Source organism: Aythya fuligula, chromosome 11 (genome assembly GCF_009819795.1).
Source record: "Aythya fuligula isolate bAytFul2 chromosome 11, bAytFul2.pri, whole genome shotgun sequence".
NCBI classification, from domain to species: domain Eukaryota; kingdom Metazoa; phylum Chordata; class Aves; order Anseriformes; family Anatidae; genus Aythya; species Aythya fuligula.
The window spans coordinates 10,922,970-10,947,255 of record NC_045569.1 but is presented as its reverse complement, the minus strand read 5'-3'; the positions used below and the strand labels follow the sequence as shown (position 1 = coordinate 10,947,255).

The 24,286-nt window shown below is 45.9% G+C and overlaps 1 protein-coding gene across 3 annotated transcripts in view; it reads left to right on the top strand.

Moving 5' to 3' along the window:
• Positions 1-24,286, top strand: part of ZNF592 (zinc finger protein 592) — a 39,243-nt gene that overhangs the window by 7,580 nt on the left and 7,377 nt on the right. For all 3 annotated transcript variants that reach the window (XM_032195214.1, XM_032195216.1, XM_032195217.1), the window contains exons 4-6: positions 14,788-14,966; positions 19,342-19,518; positions 20,307-20,466. In XM_032195214.1, the coding sequence (XP_032051105.1) occupies positions 14,788-14,966; positions 19,342-19,518; positions 20,307-20,466 (516 nt within the window). The remainder of the gene's footprint in view (positions 1-14,787; positions 14,967-19,341; positions 19,519-20,306; positions 20,467-24,286) is intronic.

The window sequence follows — 24,286 nt, the reverse complement described above, 5'->3', positions numbered from 1 at the left end:
GGAGACTATGGAGATCTTCCGAGCATCAAAGAAAGATGGTGTTGGAGATCAGAGATCACCAGCAAGCACATCAAGTGCTGAGAAGTGCCTTCAACAGGCTTTTGTGCTCTAGGCTTGGGTACAGGAAACCTGACAGAGCTTAATTTTACCTTTCCTAGAACTTGTGCTAAAATCTTTGCATTATACTTTGAACTTTTGATGCTGTTTTTTAACTTTTAGACTGGTAAAGCGTATATTGGGATGGAACTAGCTGAGAGGTTAGCAGCATCTACTGATGAAGAGGAAGGGGATGCTTTCTGTTATATACCATGATGATACACTTTGGTGTGTGTGTGTGTAGGGTTTTTTGTTGTGGTTGCTGTTTGTTTTTAATTTATTTTAGAGGATATGGTCAATTCCGTTTAAGTATAAACCGTCCTAAAGTTGAACAGGAGGAGGAATCCTTTTTGCTTACTTCTTTGCATGAAATGAAAACTTTCCACGTCCATCTGGCTGCCAGCTCCACTTCCTGTGCTCTCCTCCATGAGCTCCGTGAATGAGGACACCGTGCCACCCCATGACCTTCTGGGGTCTGACCACCATTTTCTGCTGCGGCCGTTGCGGTGTCTACATTCTCCAGAGCCTCCCTTTACTTGTTAAATGTCCACCAGGAGCATTTAGGTTACTAGCATGGGCATGCAGTGGCCCCGTTTAGATGCTTTGTTATCTTTCTCTTAAATTCATCAGCAGCAAAAAATAGATTATGGCTGAATGGTTGTGTCATGAAAAATAGCGAGGCCGGAAGGGATTGACGTGGCCACGTAATCACATTTCTTACCTGAGGCAGACCAGTAAGCACTGCACTCTTATCAATGCCATAACTTGGTTTGGGACTATAATACATTTCTAGGAAATGTCAGCAGTCTGGAATGAAAAGCCTTCAGGTGAGGGGATACAGCGAGTGCTCCTAAGTGAGCTAAAATGTTAATCAGTGGCATTAAAAATGTATTTCCTATTTTTGTTGTGGGATTATCAATTCAAGAGCTCCTTAAAGAGAGAACAAATGTCTGATAGTATTTTTAGACTGTAATCAAATAATTTATTCTGTAACTTAACCAAGAAAAGTTTATGCCTCTCACTTTGAGTTAGGTTTGCTAGATGTGAGATCTTTTTTTGAAGTGCTTTTCCGAATATAGCTGTTGAAAAACTAGAAAAAGAGGGGACGTGAGAGCTTGCAAAGCCCTCTCCTCCCTGTTTGGTCTTCCCCTGCTTATACTCGAAGGGCTGTGTTCACCCTCGCTGCAGTGTTGTGTTGGGAGGCCCTTTTCAGCACATCTCCTGTCCCTGCTCCCCATTACCCTCTGGTGCTCTGCGCCCTTCCCGGAATCACAGAATCATTCAGGTTGGATAAGGTCTCTGCGATCACCAAGTCCAACCTCGAGCCTGGTACTGACAAGCCCACCATAAACCATGCTGTGAAGTTCTACAGCTACGTGTGTCTTGAAGACCTCAGCGGGTGGTGACTCAGCCACGTCCCTGGGCAGCCCGTTCCAGAGCTGGGCAGCCTTTTCAGTAAAGACATTTCTCCTAATGCCCAACCTAATCCAACCCATCCCACAGAACATCCATTTCAGCAAAACTGTTACATTTCTAAAGGAAAAAAGAACTTGGGCCTGTATGCCCATTGCTGTTTGTGTCCAGATTTATCAGTAGCACATGGAAGATGTCCCTTGGCCTTGTGGCAGTACCCAAGGTGTTTTGTGTCACCACTAAGGCTTTCAGCAATCAGTCCGAAATTAGCTGGTCTTGGAGGGGGTCCATGCAGGAGATGGGTGCCACACTCAGCTTCTGAGTCATCATGGCAAAAAGGTCCTGGGACAGGGAGGAGCTGAAGGTTTTACACATCATGGAATGGTTTGGGTTGGAAGGGACCCTAGAGGTCAGCTAATTCCAGCCCGCATGGGCAGGGATTCCACCAGCTCTGCATTTGTTTCTGAGGTTTCTACTCTCACATAGTTCAGAGGAAAAAAAAAAAAAAAAGAGGAACGTTGGTAGGAGCAGGAGATGACCTAACAGCTAGTTTCACAAACACTTTCTTAGGTGGTAGAAGCAGCCACAAAATACTCTTGAGATATTTTCTCCCCTCTTGCAGGTAATGTAGAAGCCTAAATCTGGCACAATTTCCATATTGTGTGCTCCAGTGAATTCAGCACATAGTTGTGTGCCCGTGCTTGATCTGGAGCGTGCTCCTGTTGTGGGACGATGCCAACATGCAGAGGTGGTATAAACAGTTGTGGACAACCTCAGACGTGAACCACATCCCCATGTCTCAAGGGACTGTGTGTTTGTTGTAATTTTAAGCATTTGAGCAAAAACTCTTGTGTACTGCTTTCGTCCCTGACATCCTTCTCAGCCTACTGAGATGTTGATTTAGAAACAGCTGTCTTTGGGATGGGGAAACACTGTCATCGTTTCTTAACGCTAGCAGAAATCACACTATAGTATTTTGGATTTTTTGGTGTTTTTCAGTATCTTGCTCTATGCCTTCCTCGGGATGCGTGGAGAAGAGCTTGTGTCTGAATTCTGGGACTGAGTATCTTGCTATTTTCAAAGTAAAGCTGTGGCTTGGCTTACATGTTGTAAAGAGCTTCAGGAAACAGAAAAAAAAATCCCTTTAACTTTGGTTGTAGCAGAGCAGGTCCCCGTTGTGTTGTTGCCTGAAGTGATTATTCAGGTACCTGCTTCCAGATTATCCCAGGAAAGGGAATTCTTGGGAAAGGTCAGTGGCTGAAGACAAAGGGTGGCAGTGGCATATTTGCTGTTCCCAGGTCTGTACTAAAAGATGGTGACCCCTTGACTTTCCCAAATGGAAGGTAAGCTGGGTTGATGTTTGATTGGTGTTCTTTAGAGCTCTTGTGTGAAATGATACTAAATCTGGATTATTAACTATGAAACGTGCACATCTAATGTGTGCACAACCCGAGAAACAAGAAAATAAGAAGCTTTCTAGCTTGGTATGGAAGAAGAATGTCACCTTGTTTGGAAGGCAGGGAAGATGTCTTATCCAACAAGGTTGTTCAAGAAAAGAAGTAGAAGGCTAATTTTTTTCAGTATGATCCTTTACAGTTACCCAGTTTCAGGCTGCAGTGAAATAACTGAAGGACAAGTGAGCTGCAGCGAGAGGCAGGAGTGATTGGATTGAAGAGGGGATGCAGCTTAAGCTGGCTTCACTCCATGAGAAAACTTATCCTGTATCGTACCTAAGACTTCTCACTTTAATTGGAATTTCTTACCGCGACTGTTTGAATTAGTTAGACATCTTCATGTGTCTTGTATCTGTTCACAAGGAAAGTAAGGCAAAATGTGTGCTTATTCCTGCCAGTGGTTTGGAAAATACTGTCTTATCTTTCTGAATGGCCTTGGGTAAAGTCCGTGTTAATGGGGCAGATAACAGGTAAATGAGTTCCCTAGGTGAGGCCAAAATGTGAGTGACATCGGTGGATCCTGGTCGTTTTGGAGAAGGGAAGAGGAATGTGGATGTGGTCCCGGACAGTCAGGACAGGAGGAGATTGGGAGCAACTACGGGGATGAGAAGGCGATGATGCTGGGAGTGAGAAGGTGGAGCGGAAAGACCTTTAGAGAAATGATTGAGAGCTTGGCTGTAATATTACATTTTGGGCTTCCAGTGGCTACGTGGTTGCAGTTACTCAAAGTACAGCAGGGAAATCCGACTGGACTTCGTTTCATATAGAATATGTGTAAGATGAAGGCAGCTAAATGGCAAGGTGGGCTCTCTGGCTTTTAGCGAGGATATAGGATTGCGAGTTACGAGTTAATCCATTTCAGAAATAGAACAGGACTTACTGGATGTGTGTTTTAACTGGATTGTATTAATGGATCTGTTATTTTTACTTTTTTTTTTTTTTTTGGAGACTTGTGAGGCCATTTTTGCAATCATCACTTGATAGGATTTATTTACTCCTCTGTTGCAGAATCACAAGAAGAAAACAGTGCGAGCTTGAATATCTGGTAGGTTGGATTTTGATCACACAGGCTGCCATGCTGCGTGCAGGTATTATCTCTAGCCAGATGTTCCAGAGGTGGAAGCAGATGTGTCTTGTAACTTCAGGTCTGTTTGGTATGTCTACAGCAGTGTTATATTCTAGAGCAAGTTGTGTTTTTGAGGGGGGGAGTCTGATTAAATAGTTGCTAGATTATGCCAAATTAATCCAATATGCATGTTCTGCAATTTATTTTTGGATTGGAGAACTAGGTAGATCCTAATTGTCCAGATGTTCAGCGAAATGGCTGACAGGAGTGCTGTGTGAGGAATGGCTGTACTGAAGAAGTAAAGTTAAGAGGTTGGAGCAGAATCAGGTAAAAGAGGAGGGAACTGCAACGGGGGACAGGTTGCCTGTAGCACTGCCCGAGGGGTGGCTGTATCCAGCTCTAACATCCTAGCTGATGTTTGTATTAAGGACCTTGGAGGCTGGATGTGTTGGAGAAATTTGTGGAACCAACAGAGTTAGAAGTCATCGGGGGAAAAACTGGCTGTATTACAGGAGGACCTAGGTGGTCATGAGGACTGCATAGGAATGGGGTGAAGCAATTGAGAAGCAGGATATGTGTTTGGTTGCAGGAAGGCTCTGAACAACCACTTTACAACCACTTTGTGCAAGGGATTCGAGTCAACCTGCAGCACCAGCCAGGGTCTTGTTAATGCTCCCTGTCGCTGCTAGCACTTACTTACTGGGAGGAACATGCATTGTTCTGCATGTATCAGGGAGAAGCTGGAATAAATGAAGGCTGGACGACTGGGGAAGTGGAAAGATGATGTTACGAGGGGAAATTAAAAGACCTTTATGAGTTTAGCTTGGCAAAGAACTGAAGCGTTACGATGGGTCTCCTTCAGTACCGCACAAGACACAATATTAAGGTGAGGGTTGTGGCGCTTCCTTCCAGAAATCCAATCTTCAGAAATGAAGTGCTTCCCTTCAGGGATCAGCCCCTGTAGTTTGTCAGCATCAGACAGTTCTTGTAGCCTTTTCGGAACTGAGCTCAAATTCCAGATGAACAAAACCCGTGCAGATCCTCATGCTTTCATTATAGGTCTGCTTTTCCTCACAAAGCGGGTGTGTGAGGCTGCTCTGTGTTCACTGTGATGTTTACAGAGTGGAGCTTTTTAAACCTACGGGCAATGCTGATGCGAGAACAGACTCATAGATTTACATGGAAAATTAGGAGCTGGTTTGTCATCATCAGAGGAATGAATTCTGGAAGAGGTTTCCCGTAGAAGTAACGAACGAAGGTTACAAACTGGTTTTGAGACAGAGCTTATTTGTTTTTTTTGGCAAGGACAGAACAGTGCACAATAATGTGCAAGAATTCGGAGTACTGTCTGACCCTCTTGGGCATAATTGTCCATCTAGTAGTAACCGGAGACATTTCCTACTTTGCTTTTTGTTTTTTTTTGATGTTACCATCCGAAATCTGCAGAGGTAGCAAAGACTTGAAGTACAACACGTAAACTAAGGACCTCTGAATTTTCCTCCACCTCTGTGCTTTTGTTCTTCCCCCTCTCTTTCTTCTTCTTCTGTTCTTTATTTGTCCAGTAAGATTTTTCAGTGAGACATGACGTATCCTGTTTATGCACCACCTACACTAGAGTTACTTAAAAGCAATTTTATGGCTGCCTTTTCTGTTTCTTCTTCCTTCCCCCTTTTAAATCAATGTTTTATAATTTATTGGCTAAAACTTGCCAGAAGCTAGTAGGACCACATGCTGCACTGGTAAGCTCTCAGCAGTAAAGTAGCAAGTAAGAAAGCAGCTATATCTCTGCTGTTTTTTTCTTCCTTTTTTTTTTTTTTTTTTTTTTTTTTTTTCCTGCATGTTCGTGTTTTAATTTGGAAAACAAGATTAAAAATCAATAAATATTCTCGTGGCCCTGTAGAGTACTGCTTTCTTCCTCTCCCAAGCCAACTGCGATGAATGCAATTCCTAGGTACCAGCAAAGGCTGACTTTGTTTGGTTTGTTTTTATATGGAGGTTTTCCCTCTGGATTTTATGGAAGCAAAGGGTTGGAGGATGTTATGGTGAAAGCACATGGAGGGAATGAGGCTGCTGGGAGCGCAGACAAAGAGATGAGTGGCAGGATAGGAGCCAGAGCCTGTACCCTGAGGCCAGAACAGTGTGCTGGGATGAGGAGAGGCTGGGGAGGAAGGAGGCTTGGGTGCAGCTCTGTGGTCCGCTTAAATCAGCGTGTGGGCTGCTGCCACACAGGGTGACAATCCCACCCTCACTTGGTCCCACAGCCCCCAGGGGATGGAGGTCAGCACGCAGGGGAACCAGCATGAGAGCGAGGAGGGGATCGGGGGCAGAGGCTGTCCCTGGCGGGATGGTGCGTGGGAGCTGTGAGGCTGGAAGCTGAGGGCTTCTGGCACCAAGAGGGAAGGCTCCTGCTCCCTTGTTGTTCCTCCATATGGGCACCAGTGATGCTGACAGTGTCCAGAGCAGAAGGGCTGGGTGGTGGTGGTCTCAAACCCTGCTGGTGCAGGGAAGGGCACGAGGAGGAGGAGGAGGAGGTGTCCTTGTGGAGTGCCCGTGCACCAACGCATGCAGCATGGGGAGTGTACACGAGGAACTGCAGGTGTGTGTGCAGAAAAAATGGGAAGAACAGACGAGGCCCTGTACAGGCAGCTGGCAGCAGCCTTGCGCTCACAGGAGCAGGTCCACAAAACATCTGTAGCACCAGAGGGCACGAGCAGGCCAGGAGAGCCCTGGACAGCATCAGTGCCAGCCTCCTGACCCGAGTGCAAGGGCTGCCAGTGCTCTGCTGCATCTCACATTCACTGGCAATGAGGGGCTTGTTGGATGTGTGAAAATCAAAAGCACTCGGGATTCTGAGGGCAGGGGGAAGTGTGGAGAAGTTCACAGATCTGGATTTCAGGGGAGCAGACTTAGGCCTCCTCAAGGATCTGCTTGAAAGAGTCACAGAATTGTTTGGGTTGGAGGCACCTCAGGGTCCATCTGCCCCAACCCCTGCTCAAGCAGGGACACCTGGAACAAGTTGCCCAGGACCGTGTCCAGATGGCTTTGGAAGATCTCCAGGGAGGGAGGCTCCACAGCCTCTCTGGGCAGCCCGTGCCAGTGCTCGGTCACCCACACAGTAAAAAAGCACTTCTGATGTTCATTCCATGTTACATTTTGTGCCTGGTGCCTCTTGTCCTGGCACTGGGCACCGCTAAGAGCCTGCCTCAGTCCTCTGTACACCCTGCAGCTATGTACGGACACGGGTAAGCTCCCCCTGACCCCCACTGCTCCCAGCCTCTCCCAGGAGAGGTGCTCAGCCCCTCTGTCATCTCCATGGCCCTTTGCTGGACTCTCCCCAGTCTGTCCAGCTTTCCCTTGCGTTGAGGAGCCCAGCACAGGACCCAGGGCTCCTCCCCAGAGCTGAGCAGGGCAGGATCCATCCCCTCCCTCCAGCCCAGACCGCTGCTCGCCGCCTTCCCAGCAAGGGCACACTGCTGGCTCCTGCTTGGCCAGGCTGGTGGCCTTCCCTCGTGGTAGACGAGGAGGGAGCAGTGTGTGCTGCCCAGCTTGATGTCAGTGCAGCTGTTGTTGCTGTCCTCTTTAGGAACCTCCTAGGAAAGCCGTGAAGTATGGGCTGGGTCAGCAGCCAGCGCGGCGGGCTGGAAGCTGGATGCGGAGCCAGGCCTGGAGGGGTGGTGTGCAAGTGCAAAGGCTGGTTGGAGGCCAGTCAGGCCAGTCACTAGCAGTGTGCAAGGGTCAGGGCTGGGTCCAGGCCTGTCAAACAGCTTCATTAGCAGTCTGGGTGATGGGGTATGGTGTACCCTCAGCACCTCTGCAGGTGCCACCAAACTGCTGCCATCCAGAGGGACCTGGGCAGGCTGGAGATGTGGGAGGGCAGGAACCCGAGGAGGTTCACCAAGAGCTACAAAGTCCTGCCCTGGGGAGCACCACCAAAACCCAACTCCAGGACATGCTGGAGCACCCAGCTGGGAAGCAGCCCAGCAGAGAAGGTCCTGGGGGGTCCTGAGGGACACCAAGGTGACCGTGAACCAGCAACGTGCCCAAAGAGTAAAACGGTGTCCTGGGCTGGGTCAGGCAAAGCCCTGCAGGTGGAGGGAGGGGATCCTACGAACCTTCCTTCTGTGGAAGGGCTGGGATCTTGTAGTTGGGATTAGCAAATAGTTGGCTGGCGAAGTAGGAAGGGAGTCAGTGAAAAAGCAATGTGGTGAAGATCACAGTAAAAATGGTGTGTGAGCTGCCATCCTCCTGTGTGTGATAGGACACAAAGCATGAGGAAATGCAGGGTGAGAAGAAAGAAGCAGAGCTGAGAGACTAGATGGGCAGAAAGAGGTTGGACTCTATGATCTTGAGGTCTCTTCCAACCTAGGAATTCTGCGAAATCTGCCCTGCAGGGTGGAGGGCAAGCAGAGGGCTTTAACGTTACTGTCATGAGAAAGGAGAAGGAAAAGTGCCATGTAGTCTTTGGGGACGTACTGGTGACTTGACAGTGGGGATGTGAAAGCCCAGTGTCATCCAGTAAGGGGTTGTTTTAGCAACTGGGAGTTCAGGTTTCGAGTTGCAATACGAGAGGCAGAGTGGTTGGTTGGCGGCTCCGAAGAAAAGATGTGGAAACTGAAATTCTTAAAGTTAGGGCTGACAGCAGGAGAAAAGCTCTGAGAACGTTCAGAATTAGGTTGGTTTGATGCAGCATTGTCTACATGTGGGATAGTGTCATGAAACTTCATTTTGCATTGAAATTCCTTTGTTCCCTACAGCTGGCAATTCCTAGAGCTACACACTTCGCTGCAAATACAAGAACGTATTTTGTGGTTATTGAAGAGCCTTAACTTCCAGGGAATCAGGTTTTACTTGAACGCCTTAGTTGACTGGGGCTTAATCACCCCGGTGTCTTGGGAATATTTAGGAGTGTGTGTGGAGGGGTCAGTCTTGGGAGGGTGTGAGAAGGATGCTGGGTTTAGGAGCATTGTGTGCTGGACAAGGTGCAGGAGCACTGCTGAGAGTGAACAGGAGAGGTGGGATGCGACAAAGAGCAGACGTGGTGGAGAGGGGGGTGAGCCAGAGTGAGCCGAAGAGGGGAGAGATGGAGAAGTTCCTCACTGAATTGTAATTAAGTCCTTTAGGCTGACGGCCAAGCAGGTTCCCGTGGTGGCGTTGGCCCTCTGGGCTGACATGTTAAAACAGGCAGCTATAACCAAGGAAACAGAAGTATCTTTGTACTCCGCGAGAGTACAGAGTTAATGAGGTTAAAAGTGTCCACGTTAGGGCTGGACTTGCGTGTTCCTTCAAAACTTGAATGCCTTGGTCTCAGGGTACCAGTTTGGTTCCAGAATTTTCTTTTAATTAATAACTTCAGGTTTCTTTTGTAGCTTTTCAGATCTTTAAGTTGAACATGCTAATGAAATACCTATTTATTCAAAGAGAGCCAGGGGGAAGGATGCAGTTTGTCTATCACAAAGACCGCAGAAGAAATCCTCTGCTGGCCGCTTCTGCTCGCAGAGGTAAAATTTTGCGTAGCACCGTTACAAACTTGAGACCATCCGAGTGAAAAATCATCCTCCAGGCGTCTGGTTTGCTCAGAGACGGGTGGGCTGGCAAGAAGCTGTGCCTGCAGGAGGTGTGGAGCTGAAGGTGAGGGCTGGAGCTGCGGGCTGCCGGAGCTGGCGTGCTACCCAGCCGTGCTGAAGGATGCAGCTTGCTGGCATGCAGCCCAGTGAGGCAGTAAGTGAAAGCTAATGCAAAGTTAACGGTTAACACGAAGTGGTAATTCCCTTCTATTTTTTTTTTTTTAATAGCAGAAACATCCTGCTAATCTACATTGCGCCGCTCAAACTGCCTGCAGTCCCTTGGCTGCCAGAAGTGTTGGTTGTCCCCTCAGTTCTGCTAAGGCAGGAAAATAAAAGCTATTGAAAGGCTGGATTTGGGAAGGACAGGGGCTTTAGGGCACCTCTGGTGGGGGATTTTTGATATGAATATGTAAAGGACAAGTGCACTTGTGTTCCAAAAATACCAGTTCTCTTCCCCTCAAACTGTTTCACTCTGAGTCCTTAATGATTTTTTTTTTAACATAGAGGTTGTTAGCCTTATGAAATTTTTCCTCTTTTGTAGCCTCAGCTCTATGCCTTGCAATCAGCACGACCCCATGTTTTCAGCTGAAGCTACACAACGGTTGTGTCAAGGAGTCTGGGGTCTTCTTGTTAAATAGATGTGAATTTTGTCAGCATCCCTTAACCCTCTGTAGCAGCAGAGGGTCTGAACCCAATGTGAAGTGTCTCTGCTTGCACCGAAGCTGGTTCCCTTTCGGTTTGTGTCAGAAGTAGTGAAAGCGAAGGGTTTCGTGCCCCGGGTTCAGCCTCCAGTGGGGTGTTAATGGGATGGTGCCCTGGCTGCTTGCAGGCTTTGTCTGTAGCCACCGGGAGGATTGCCCACCGGGATTTTGCGGCACTGCCAGTGTGTGAGAAGGGAGATGGCTCTGACTTTGATCCGGTGTGCTGTGCACAGCTGGGCTGGACGAAAACATGCTTGTAAACGGACCAAATGTGAGGCAGTCATTTAGTCAATTGTTTTAATGAAGTGGAAGGGTCAATGATGCTGTCTCTATGCAGACACTTCCCACAGCAAAACTGGGCTTTATCCTCAAGTTTCCTGCTTTATGAATACCTTTGTGGCTTCAGGATTGCAGTTAGCACTCTGAAAGAGTTGGTCTAGCATGTTTTTTTAACCTTAACTCTACTTCAATGAGTATTTAGGGTTTTTTTTAGTAGTTTTTTCCCTTCTGAAGACGTTAATAAATAGAAATGGGAATAAAATTAAGTATTCTGAAGTGCCTGAGCTTCTGAGCACTTTTCTGTGAGTGTGATTGTGACTTCTGAAAGAAAAGCCTGAATGCTGTGTGGCAGGCGAACCAGAATTAAATAAAACTTGTAATAAATAACTCTTGATTAAAGTGTAGGTTATGGGAGTATATGAGAAACGCAGACATTACACAACTCAAAATCATATCCTGGTAACACGCTTTAGAAATAACTGACTAATGAATGTCTCAAATTGCTGCCAGACTTCTTTGAAAAGTCATGGAAAACTAGGAGAGAGATAAAAATGTGACATCTGGAACCAAGTTAAAATTTCTCGTACAAAGCAGAAGCGTTGCAAAAGAGAACGCCAATTGGGCTCCAAGATGAAGCCTTAGGGACGTGGGGAGCTGAAACAGTGCTGCCCCTTGGCTCCTGTTCTGCCTCTGGGCAGCTAAATGGCAGGATTTCTGGCCTCAAGTCCTTTGCAGGCCTTAAAGAAAGGATGAGAATAAGCTTAAAGGCATTAGTTACCGGTTTTATTTTCTTCCACTGAACCTTTTTCAGCATTACTGTGTACCTTGGAGCGAAGGAGGAGACCACCATTCATACAGGAGTCAACTGTGGGCATTATGTACAGGGGGGAGATGTTTTCTGTCTCATCCTGTGCTGGTTTTTGCTTTTTTTTCTTTCTTTTTTTTTTTTTTTATTCAGTCCTGACATCTAATTTATTTTTTTAATTGCTGCAGATCACTGCTGATGGTTTCTCAGAAGTGTCTCCTTCCTGTAGTGGCAGTGGTTGGCTTGCAGGCTGTTGCTCCATGTGTAAAGCTGACTGCTTTTCCCATGCACATCACGTTGATTCGATAGCCAAACGTAACCTACTGTGTGCTTACCTGGATACTCAGTCCTCTGTGGTCTTTTTGCAGTTCTTCGTGACTGGTTCTTATTTATAGTACACAGAGTTAACCAGGCTATCATCAGCCTTCCTTGTCATTTTACTGTTTGTTCCCCTTCCCAGATATTTTGTGAGTATTTTGAAGAGCCCAAATTCCAGCAGACCTTTCCTAGAGCCCTTCCTCCATGAAAGAGCTGTTTATTTCTGTCTTCTGACCGGTGATTTATCCATGCATAAGTCATCTTTGTGTATGCCCTAGCAGCTAGTTCCCTTGAAAGCCTTTAGAGAAGGGCATTGCAAAACTCTTTTTGGAAATCCAGGTAGACTGACCCATCTGGAGGGCACATCTTCCTTACCTTCGTGGCTTTGGAGTCCTTTGGAGAACTTGGATGAAGCAGGGAGGGAAAAGCGGTGTTGACTCTTCCCAAGTACAGTACCAGCAATGCTGGTTAAAGATGACAGTTTTCATTACTCTTACTAATTCATCCGTGACTCATCGCTCTTCGTTTTGTCTGTTTGCTCCCTAAATTCTCGTCTCTTCCATGAGACAATCTGAACTCGGAGGCTTGGTTGTTTTTTTTTGTCCCCACTCTGCAGCATGGTGTCAGTGTGGGAATCCTTCCAGCTCCTGCCATGGCATCCATAGTCGCAATAAATTCGTTTCTCCTTATCCTCCCCAGACTCTTGCTTTTTATTCCCTATCATGCATGTGCACTCTCTGGCAGCTTTCCTGCTGTTGCAAGGTCTGAGGAAGATAACCGTTAGTGTTGATGCCTCTTGCTAGGTGGCCCCCAAACATTTCTACCCTGTGTCAGCATATTTTGGGTTGTTGACAGCCTTTCATGTTGTGGGGAAGCTCACTGCTTCTGTGTGTAGCCTGCACACCTCCAGGCAGCACTGCCCAGCCACAAAGCCCCTTGAATGCTGCAGGCAGAGGGGTGATTTGGGCACGTTTCAGATCAAGCACAAGCACTCCAGGCAGTGAAGAATCAGGTTTTTCTGTGTGTTGGTTGCCCAGGGGCCAAGGGAGCCTCTGGGGGTGCCAGATAGAGCATGTTGGGATGCAAGAGGTGAGCCCCAAGCTGTCTCTTTGCTGCCTTAAAATCAAAATTTAATCAGCCTCAACAAGGCAGTTTTTTGGGTTTGTGGAGAAGTATTTCTCGCTACAACAGGAGGGCAAAGGTGCTTTCTGCTTGTGTTTGTGCTGAGTCTGCTTTAAATACTAGGTGGGGTCAAAGTTGACGAGTCCTCTTCTGGCAACACCAAAAAGTGACACTTCTCACTGCAAATTGAAACCCGGTTAGAAAAAATTCTGTAAAAGACAATAAAAAAAGCTGAGACTGCCCTCAACATCAGTTTCTCCTTGTAGCTCTTCTTTGGCGATTTGAGAGCGCTTTGGAGAATTGAAGGTTGAGCTCAGCAGTTAAAATATTCCTTGCCTAGAGGTCCTGGGGGTATTTTAATTTCCCATTTTCCCATTGCCATTTATATTTTGTGGGTTCAGACCATGACTGAGTAGTGCTGTTGTTCCTTGCTGAAATTAGGGCGTTTTGGGAAGGGCTAAAATGCCCTTGAATGTGGTTTAGGTTTGGGTGTCTGTGTGGGGATTCTACAAAACAGTTCCTTCCAGCCATTCTTCTCTTTCCTATGGAAATCTTTTCTGCTTTAAATTTATTTTGTAACATCTCAAATCACGTCTTTTGGATAGTTTGACAACTTCTGAAGTTTCCTCCTTCCTCAAGGGCCTAATTTTTTATTTCCCCCTCCAAAACAAAACAAAACAAAAATTTGGATTTGTTGTAGCTGTGCATTTTATTATAAATGATGTTCTCTGATACCTGCAGTACTTTTGACAATTCTCTAACTACGTACTGGAGCATCAGAGATGCTCCATGACGTAGCAATGGTGTAGAAGACGTAGCTGACCCTCACTGCATTTGGTTTTATTTTACTTTTTGTCAGATTTAGAGAGACTTTGTCAAATCTCTCCCAGCTTTCTACCCTGGTTGCCAGCAGCGAAGTCTGAAGGACTTAGGCTGGTCCAGCTATGTGTACACGTGCTATGTTAAAAGCTTCACTTGGCCACAAAGATGTACTCCCTTCTTCAGAGCCTTCTTTAACTGGAGTGGAAGAAATGATGCAGTTAAAATATCCAGTTTGATAATGCATAATTAGCTGCTTGCTGTAGCTCATTCTTGAGCTGGAGTTAGGAGCAGAGGAATAATTTTGCATGTGTTTATTAATGACAGAAGAGACTTTAAGCTCCTAGAGGGCTCAGATCAGAAGGTAGGTATCTATTATGGCTGTTCACACGTACATACTGTTATAGTACTGAACTCTGTGTCATGTACATGTAAATGATGCTTGTTCTGCAGAGCTGTATTGCTATCAGGTGAGGCCCTTCTAACAGCAGAAAGAAAAAATTGGATTTCATAAGAGGCACAGAAACAGGGAGAATAAGCGTCTTTGCATCATTTCCAATACAAGGTTATCAAGCAGTACCTATAAGGATATCATAGCACACATGGCTCGTGTTCTTTAAAAGTTCAGAGTTGGTCCAGTTAGAAGAAATTTTGCAGGAGGCACAGATGTGGTTTTGGTAGGGAAGGCACAGCAGCACTGCGCTGTGTTCGGTGGCAAGCATTCAGAGCCAGTGTAAGGGGAGTAAGTCTGCGCTCTTGGTGATTTGGGTGCAGGACGTGGGCATGCTGAGGAAAGTGCTTTCCTTCTCAGATGTCCTAATGCTGAAATGAGGGCAGTGGCTGCGTCGGTTTTCAGAGCTAAGAGCTGAAAGTTGGTGTTTTCTTTTTGTAGAAGAAAAAAGGGAAATAAATCACATGGGTTTGGTTTTAGAATGGATACGCTCACTTGAAATGGCTAATTAGAAAAGTTGTTAGGTTTGTTATGGAAAAAGATGGCAAAGGTATGGCATGGTGTGTCATAGGGCTAATGCCAGGTAGGCAGGGGAATGTGCTGGAGCTTCCCCTAAGCCTGAAAGATTTCTGGGATGAACTGTGGGGGAGAAGCAAATAGAGAATAAATAAATAAATAACATAACCTTTCTTCCATCAGACTTGCCAAGTGTGCCAGATGATGCTGCCCAACCAGTGCAGCTACTGCGCCCACCAGAGGATCCACGCTCACAAGTCCCCGTACTGCTGCCCGGAGTGCGGGGCCGTCTGCCGCTCTGCCTACTTCCAGACTCACGTCAAGGAGAACTGCCTGCATTACTCCCGCAAAGTCGGCTTCAGGTTTGTGCCAGCTCCACAAGTTCTGCGCTGGGGTGGCAAGAGGGAGGGGGAAGTTGGATTTAGGTCTTTGGAAATGTGTCTTGCTTGTGGTGGGAGCAAAAGGGGATGTGTCACAGGACCACGTGGTTCTCAGTGGGACGAAACACATTTGGAACGGGAAATGACTAAAAGAATTTAAGGGGAGGTTTCTGAGCACAGAAATGATTTTGAGGCAGCTTTAAGTTGAAAGATGCTTGTATTAACTTCGCGTTGCAGACGGTCCTCTCAGGATTGATATTTACAGCAAAAAGATTGCAGAACTTAATCCTCTAAATCTCTTTAAGGGTAGAACTTATATATATGTCAGTTATAATGGACTGAGGGATGTGTGCCTTCACAGGAAAGGTACAGATTATTTTATTGTATGTCCCTGAAACTCTGCAAATGCTTCTCATGAGCTGAGAGAAATGGAGGAAGGCTCCCAAGGTGGTGTGTATGTGTGCTTGTGCTGTCTTTTCTCCAGCCAAATTGATTGCTTTAATAAAAGACATTACTTTTCCCTACAAGCCTTTCCTGCTTTGTATGTGTAGATCACCTCAGCTGCAACACAGCTCATGCTGAGATGCAGATGATTTGCTCAGGAGATGAATGATGGACTAGGTGACCTTTCAAGATTCCTTAAAGTCCTGTTTTTTCTCTGATTACCGTTAAATACTATGAAATTCAGAGTGCATAGGGCAATTTCTGCTCTTGGAGCTGTTCTTTTAAAATTACAAATTCAGGAAGCTTCCACTGTGTGGCTTCTAAAATCACACTTAAGTTTTCAAGGGCGTTTTCTTTCGACCATGAAGACAAGAGACGTATCCAGCTGATTCTGAATTTAATTAGATAGTTTTTTTTTCATGTGGGATCAGATCTGAGGGTGCACAGCCCACAATGAAGAATTAATTCGATTGCAAATTAAATGGCTCTGATACTGAGGCTGTTCGAAAAACGAATTAATTTGTGAGAAGGATGAAGGAAGAATGCTGGAAAAAGCAAACAAACATTTCCCTGAGGTGGAAAAATGTGAATGGGAGTAGACATCAGAAGACTAGTTGTGGTTTTAATGTAGTTGTTTGTACTTCACTGGCACTTGAGAATCCCAAATTTAGGCGTAGCTTCATTGTGCTGAGCCACTTGTGTAGCATCCCCATCCCTGGAAATGCCCTGGTCAGTAATGGGTCACAGGGTTACTCTGGCCTGAGCTTGCTCTCTTAGCAAGGATCCAGTGCTAGTCCTTTCTCTTCTGTTTCCCATTAATGGGCTCACAGTCAACAGCAACCAACAGCAGAGGTTGCTCCTGATTCTTAAATGTGTGACATTGTGTTTTTTTTAAACATTATTCATTCCAGATGTATGCAGTAATATCTTTATGATGCCTCCTTAATGCCTGTCAGCAATGCCAGCTTCCATCCATCTGCAGATGTCATAAGCAAATATCTGCTTTCTGTGCTAGGGACAGTAATGAAGATCTAAAACAAGACAGAGCTAGAGAATGCTACTTACGGTGTTTGAGCTTTAACCGGTTTCTCTAGCAGTTAAGTTTCTTTAACTTCCCTAACTTGTATCTTCTGAAGTTCATTTTTGAAAACTGAATCCACTGAGTAGGTGAACATCTGGCTGTGCCATCCTTGTTACCCTTCCTGTCCATGCTGCTGGGTTGATGTCATTGCCATTGGTGAAAAGAGAAGAAATAAATTCAAGTTGTGGAACGATATCTAGATAATCCATGGCATCTGTCCTGTGGTCACTTAGGGACTTCTTTCTTTTTGTTTTTGTTACTTGCAGAACTGAAAAGCCAAGGATTTCTTTTAAATCTTCTCCAGGGTCAGCTCAGCTTTTGCTGCTTCACGATAGATATCCATTTTTCTTGAATTTCTAATACATATGTTTGGTTTTGTTTTTCTGATCAATCCTTGTTCTGTTTCCCGCTGGTATCCCAATGCATCCAATGAAGTTTGGAGCAGGTTTGGTTGAATTTGAGTTTTAAGTGTGGATTACATTGAAGATGAGAAAGGTCTTCTGCAGTTTAGCATTAAAATTAACGAGACTGTCCTAAATGCTGCTTTCCACTTGGCTCCAAGTGTCACCTCCCCCCCTTTCCAGGCACTGTCCAGCTGTCCCCACAGATGTGGCACCATGTAGCACCCCTTTTCCTTCTTGGTGCCACCGGGAATGTTCAGGGGCTGGGTGATGACAGCGTAGGAAATACTCAGAAGGTTAAAACAACATCTTGTAGCCTTATCTCCTCTCACAGGATTCTTTCCAAGACTTGTACGCCACCCTTCCCTGCCCTGAGGCTATCCTGGAGCCTTCTCTTGCAAGCTATTCCCCCGTGCTTGGGATATGATAGCAGAATTTGTAATTTACAGAAATTACATGGCAAGCCTCTGACATCCTCCATCCACTTTGCTCTGCTAATTAGTTTACTTTATCAAAGTTTGTCCTTCTGGCACCGGGATTCTTGATTACAAAGTGGCTTTTGTTTAAACTTCCATTTACTATAAATTAAATTAACTTGTGATCATTTGACCCCAAGTTAGAACTTATTTCATCCCTAATTCTTTATGAAGTCTTTAGTGCTTGCCAAAACTGAACATAATGCAGAACCGTTTCATGTTGATTCGGGAAGTGTTTGTGGAAGAAGCCTGTTGAATATTCCTGGGTGTACCAGCTAGAGCTTACTGGCAGGGTTAGTGCTTTTTCTCCCATTTGTACTTGGAAATTTATTCTTCCCTAATAACAGGGTTCTTGGTGTTACTACAATAGAAGCCTCTCTCCCTGGCTCACATGATTGAGGATCAGGCTCGAAGGCAGAACTACTTGAGCAGAACATTTTCGTGTTTTCCCAAGGACGATACCAGCTGTTGTCACCGCTTCCCTCTGTAAATTCCAGAAAAGAGCGTTTCTGTGTGTATTTTGGGGGGAGAGGGTTCGGCTCCTTTGGGCTGGCTTCTGCCTAAGGAGCTTTTGAAGTACAACTTCAAAGCACAGACTGGTTTCCTAAGCGCTGTCGGGAGGCTCATTTGGAGGGAAGAATAATCAGGCGGCTTGTTTGTTTTTGATACAGGCTTGGAGCTCTTCCAGTTGCTAGATAGCTGGGGTCCATCTGCGGCGGTGCCGCTGGTGTGGCGTTCGTGCCGCGGTGCTGGTGAGCACACGAGCACTAACAGCACCATGGGCAAACGGCAAACCTCAGAACGAAGGAAAAAAACATTCACAAAGCAGCTTAACTCCAGCCTCGCTGGAGGAATTTACCCCTTACGTGCCTTTCGTATCCTGCCAGCACGAGAGCTGGTCCCACACGTGCCCAGCCGGGCTCCTCACAGGGAAGTTCCTTCATTGCTGTGGTCAGGACGCCCAGCGTTTGGCTCGAGCAGAGCTCTGCCACGGCTCGTTTTGACTGAATCTTCTTAACAGCAGCTATTCTGGTCCTGGGCCAGACTGGGTGCTGCCACGGGGATGGTGACCCCTGCAGCTGGTGCAGGCGAGGGCAGGTGCCTGCATCCTCATGCGCCCCTGCAGGGTCGGCGTGTGGCTTCCCAGCAGCAGGGTGGGTGCTTGGGAGGAGCACTGAAGCCTAAATGTAGTGTGGCTGCAGGCAGTTGTTGCTATCTCAGGGCAGGCCTGTCACAGGAGCGTGCTGGGTGACCCTGGCCCTCCTCCTGGCCCCAGGGCTTTGTTTTAGGCTGCCAAGAAGAACCCTCTGGCTCCACCTGCAACCTCTGCTGCTTCGTCGCAGTCCTCCCAGAGCGTCCCCCCAGCTCCCAGACAAGCGATATCCAGACAGCACCTGGGTCTTAATGATTTTAATGAGCCTAATCAGTTTCTGTTGCTGTTTTCAGTATCTTTGCTGTTGCTGTCATCATTTGCTGTTGCTTAGTGTAGTATGAGAAAAAGCAATTGTACAGGGTTACTGAAGATTTCTTAGCTGAATATTCTTCTTTTGTGTGTGAGTGTGCTGGGGATTAACTTTATGATGCTTGTTACTACCTGGAGACCTCATCAGATGCTTCTACTTCAGTTCTTCGTTTGCACCTGTAAAAGAATTGGCTTTCAGAGATACAGGGATGCATTTTGCTCTACCATATCTTCCTTTGTTCTTTCTGCATCATTGTAGTCTCCGAAGGCTTCTTTTATAGATGCATTCACTTGCCAATTTGTAAGATCTGCCCAGCTTGTGAGTTCCTGTATCGTATTCCTCCTTGATTCTTCTGCGCTGTTACTGAAGAGACTAAACGAGGACCTGCCATAGCCTGGTGCTTGCCTCCCTCTGTGCTGCTTTCCCTTGGTGTGTGCCTTTTGAAAGCAGTATTGCAGCTTTAACTCAGCTGCTTCTTCATGTGTCCCCCAGGTGCATCCATTGTGGCAATGTCTTCATGACCCTCGCATTGCTGAAAGTGCACATTCATGAGAAACACTGCGAAGTCTTCCACAAGTGTTCTTTTTGCCCAATGGCCTTCAAGTCAGCAGACAGCACCACGGCTCACATGACCAGCCAGCACCCAGGAGAGCCTCACAAGACGACTCAGTGAGTATTTGTTATTACCCGTTCTTTTCCTTTGCTGGGTAGTTCCAGAGCTCCCCCTTTCCATCCCATTTTTTTCATTTTTTTTGGTTTCTGTCCTCATATCAGAAAAATAGCTGCCACTGTCTGCTGGCAGAGGTTTGTTCCTAACAACAGGGTGCTCTCCTTGATAGGAATGCAGTCTGCTTGGGTAGGAGGAGAGGAGTTGGGGCTCCTGGTTTTGTTTACATCTGTAAAAGGACCTTAATTGTTACGCTTTGTCCATCAGGAGTCAGAGTGGCACCTTGTGGTAGGTGTCTCCAGGGTAACTGCTGAATCTGGCACTCAAAAGGAAGAGAAAGCTGTGCCATGCAGCGTTGCCCCAAAAAATCACTGGAGAGAAACCTCCTGTTTTTTCCACTTTGTATCAAGCCCTGAGTTAGTGCCAAAAATGTGTAAGGGAGGGAGCATGAAAAGGCAGGATTGAAAGTAATGTGTAGCTAGTATACTTGTGGGTCTGCTCCCCTCCATCTGCACTTACTGACACAAACGTGTAGGTAGTTACACATATGCATATAAGTAAACTTATTTTTAGCAGGCTGTGGTATGTGCCTGGGGCATTTTGTAATTCTTCCCAGTTGAGTTAATGGTTTGGTGGTCCACGTGGGTGTATGTTGACAATACATTGGGAGCGCAGCCCTCGTTAGAAGCCCATCCCTTTTTGAAGTTAACTTGCCGAGATAACTTCTTCCGCTGTCTTCTCAAGATAACTAACGAAGAGAGAGTGAGTTTTCTTTTTTAAATTGTTCCAGGGTGATCTACAAATGTTCTTGTGAGACTGTCTTTAACAAGAAGAAGCTGCTCCAAGAGCACTTTCAGCAGAATACCAACAAGTTGTTAGTGGGCGTGTTTAAGTGTCCGCAGTGTCAGCAGGTGTATATGCAGAAACAGCAGTTAATGCAGCACGTTAAGGTAGGTAACTCCCACCACTTACTGATACGAGGTCCTAGTTTTGAGTTCACGAAGAGTTTGTGTCAACTGTTAAAGGAAATTGGTTGAAGAAGTGGAAGGTTCTTGAGCAATAGTGGAAAAATAGACTGCAAAAACTTACAGTATTATCTGGATACACCAGTTGAGCAATTAGTTGGTAATATTGCAGGCAGTTACTCTCATCTATATCTAATTTAGCTTTGTGACAAAGGCGTACTTTCTACATGTAAATCTTTTTGATTGTTAAACTATTCTATATTAAACCAAGGAAGTGATTAAGCTTGGTAGGAAGCTTTATCTTTGCTTGGGAGGCAGGGAGAAGTGTTCTCTGCTCACAGTATTGCTGGGTTTATATAAGAAAAGCTGGATCTTTTCTTTCTGGAATTCAAACAGGGGGAAAAAAAAAAAAAGAGCAGCTTTGGCTCTTTGGCCACTTCCCCAGCTGCTCCACTTGCCTGCAGAATCACAACAGATCATGAGATGAGAATGACCAAGGCAGAAATAATTGCCCTGGAGTTGCCAGCCTTTGGGATTAGGGTCCCCTGCTTTGTGTGTCCCTGCTGGCACCGCTCCATGGCAGGCCCGGCACAGCATGGGATGCTCAAGGAGATGGTCTGAAGATTGATAGTTCTGGGTGAGCCCAAAAACTTGGTGGAAGTGGTGGTCCAGAGAGTGCTCCAAATCTGCACTCCCACAGTAATAGCTCATATTGCAATAAGCAATGCAGTGATTTCACTGCCATTCGTAGTTCGGTTATACTGATGGGTGAAGTTGTTATGCCACTGTCCATCATATTTAACAAGTTGTGGCAGTCCAGTGAAGTTCCAGGTGGCTGGAAGAGGGAAACATAACCCCCATTTTTAAAACGGGACAAAAGGAGGATCTAGGAACTACAGGCCAGTCAGTCTCACCTCTGTGCCCAGCAAGACCACAGAGCAGATCCTCCTGGAAACTGTGCTAAGGCACATGAAAAACAGGTGATTCGTGACGGCCAACATGACTTCACTGAGTGCAAATCATGCCTGACAAATCCGGTGGCCTTCTACAGCAGGGTTACAGCATTGGTGGGTAAGGGAAGAGCAACTGACATCATCTACCCAGACTTGTGTAAAGCATTTGGCACTGTCCTCCATGATATCTTTGTCTCTAAGTTGGAGAGACATGGATTTGATGGATGGACCATTCGGTGGGTAAGGAACTGGCTGGATGGTTGCACTCAAAGAGTTCTGGTCAACAGCTCAGTGTCCAGGTCCAGTGCCCCAGCGTAAGGGCATGGACCTATTGGTGCAAGTCAGAGGGGGCCACAAGGGTGGTCAGAGGCTGGAGCCCCTCTTCTATGGAACCAGGCTAAGGGAGCTGGGGGTGTTTGGCCTGAAAAAAAGAAGGCCCTGGGGAGACCTCACAGCTTCTGCCAGTGCCTGAAGGGGCTGCAGGAGAGCTGGGGGGGACTCTTTGTCGGGGGTAAGGGATAAGACAAGGGGTAACAGCTTTAAAATGAAAGGGTAGATTTAGATGAGATATAAGGAAGAAATTCTTCACTCAGAGGGTGGTGAGGCCATCGCCCAGGCTGCCCAGAGAAGCTGTGGGTGCCCCATCCCTGGCAGTGCCCAAGACCAGGCTGGGTGGGATTTGGCCAGCCTGGGCTGCTGGGGAGGGGTCCCTGCCCATGGCAGGGGGTTGGAACCAGATGGTCTTTGAGTCCCTTGCAACCCAAACCATTGTGTGATTCTATGATACGTGTATGAAAAGCACGTTATTGCCCATTTGGTGGTGATTTTTAGCAGGATGCATATGAGGGCTTGCAGATTCGATTATACCATGAATGCGAGCACCATGTTTTCCTGTTGTTTCAGTCAGTATATTTCTGTGCATAGTATCTAACACTGGAGTGAAAATTGTCTTGGAAGACTTGCTGGTATCATTCTGAAGGAAGAGCTTGCAAAGTCTTATTTCCCTTTGATTAGCAAAAAACAGTGACTTTCTTTTTAATTGGTGACTTTGTTTATACTTACACTTAAAATAGCCAGACAATTCCTTAGCTCGCTCCTAAAAGAGAAAAACATTCAAAACTACTACTTTGCTCTCTCCCCCTTTGCCTTTAACATGCAAATCTGGAAAGTCTTTGCGTGTGTTAATGAATTAAAATTTGAAGCCCTCCTGTGAAGTTGATGATTGCTAATCTTCCTGTATTATAGCTGGGGAAACAGAGTTGAGATTAAGGCTGGGACCTTCAAAGAGGCATTCAGCCCCGATGCTGATGGCTGGGTTTGAGTTGAAGTACTCAGCTTGTTGCAGCTCATTTGCAGATGCCAGGCCCAGGGACCTGCCTGCAGCAGTTTGTGCACCAGCACCCTGACATCGACAGTACAAAACTTGTAAAATATTTTAACCACTGTATTTGGCCATCAACATGTCTTTGAGATTTTAATTGAAAAAGGCTTTTTGGCTGTGGCAGGGTAGTAATTGCATTAACCCATCACTTCTACTTGGTCCCAGTCCTTTATGCAGTATAGCGTTTGTAGGAGGTGTTGTCTGATCTGTGCCCCCATGAAAAACAAAGAAACCGTATGGCTTCTCATCTTTCCTGACTTTCCGTTGTTAAAGGATAAGAGAGGAGTTGGAAGGTCTGGGTCCTGTTATTGATTCTGCAATGAAGTCAGTTCACTTTTCTGTGCTCCTTTCTTTTTCCTCCAGTGGTGTAATAACAGGAGGAATGGAGTAATGGGTGCTAATGTACTCCTTGCTCATAAAACACTCCTGAGAGTTCCAGATGGGGATAAAGGTGAAGTGTTCATGTTACCCTAAATAGCTGGCCATGCTGCGGAGCAGCTGCCATTGCCCTGCGATTTCGTGAAGGAGCTTCTGCGGACAGCAGCTGGATCAGGTGCAAAGCGCAGTCTTCTCAGATGAGATTTTGTGTTTTGAAGTTTGTGTTTGGTGTCTAACCCGAGGAAAGACTTCCAAAGGCCTGGGGCCTTCGTGTGTTGAAACATTACCCGTTATTAATTACTGTGCACAATTAAACCTCTAAATTATCCTTTTGTGTGGATGAGCTGTTGTTGTTCCTAGGGGAATTTCTTGAGGTTTCTTTGGTATGTTGCTATTTTATTTCCTTTTGCTTTCCCACAGCTCTTCAATTCTGGATTATTTTCTTTATGTTCAATTTTCTTTGTTAAAACAACTTTTTTTGGGGGACAGGGATTTTGGCCTGTTGAACAACCAAAGAGCCTGAAAACATATTCCATATAAGGCTGGTTTCTGGCTTTGTGCTTGCTTTTATTTGTCAGGAGCAAAGTTTTGAACTGTGAAAATGTAAATAGCAGTAGGCATTGTGGAATTAAAGAAAATAAGGTTGGAGAAACTGAGAGGTTGTCTCTTCCCTTCCCTTGAGCAAAGATCAAGCAGCTTTGGAGCCCCCAAGATAACAGCAAACATTTCGCTCGGCATTTACCAAAGCAATGTGTTTTTAGAGCTTAGGCTCTTGAAATAATGACAATTAGCATTTCTCTCTCATTACATCTTCCCTTTTTAACCAGAGTTCTCAGAGCTCATCCAAAATGTTAAACAGACAGCACCAAGGAGCTGCTGTTGTCACGCAGGAAGCATAAATAGAAGCTTCGTCTTTCTTGGGAAAATCTCTTGTTGGGGAAAGCGCTGCAGCCAGCTTCAAGGGGAAATGGGACAATATACGAGAGTAAGACACTAACATAGTGTTTGGAGGGGGGCTTAAATTATTTATTTAGATAATAGGTGTTAGTTATTTATAGATAAAGGTGTATTATACAAATTATATATTAATGTT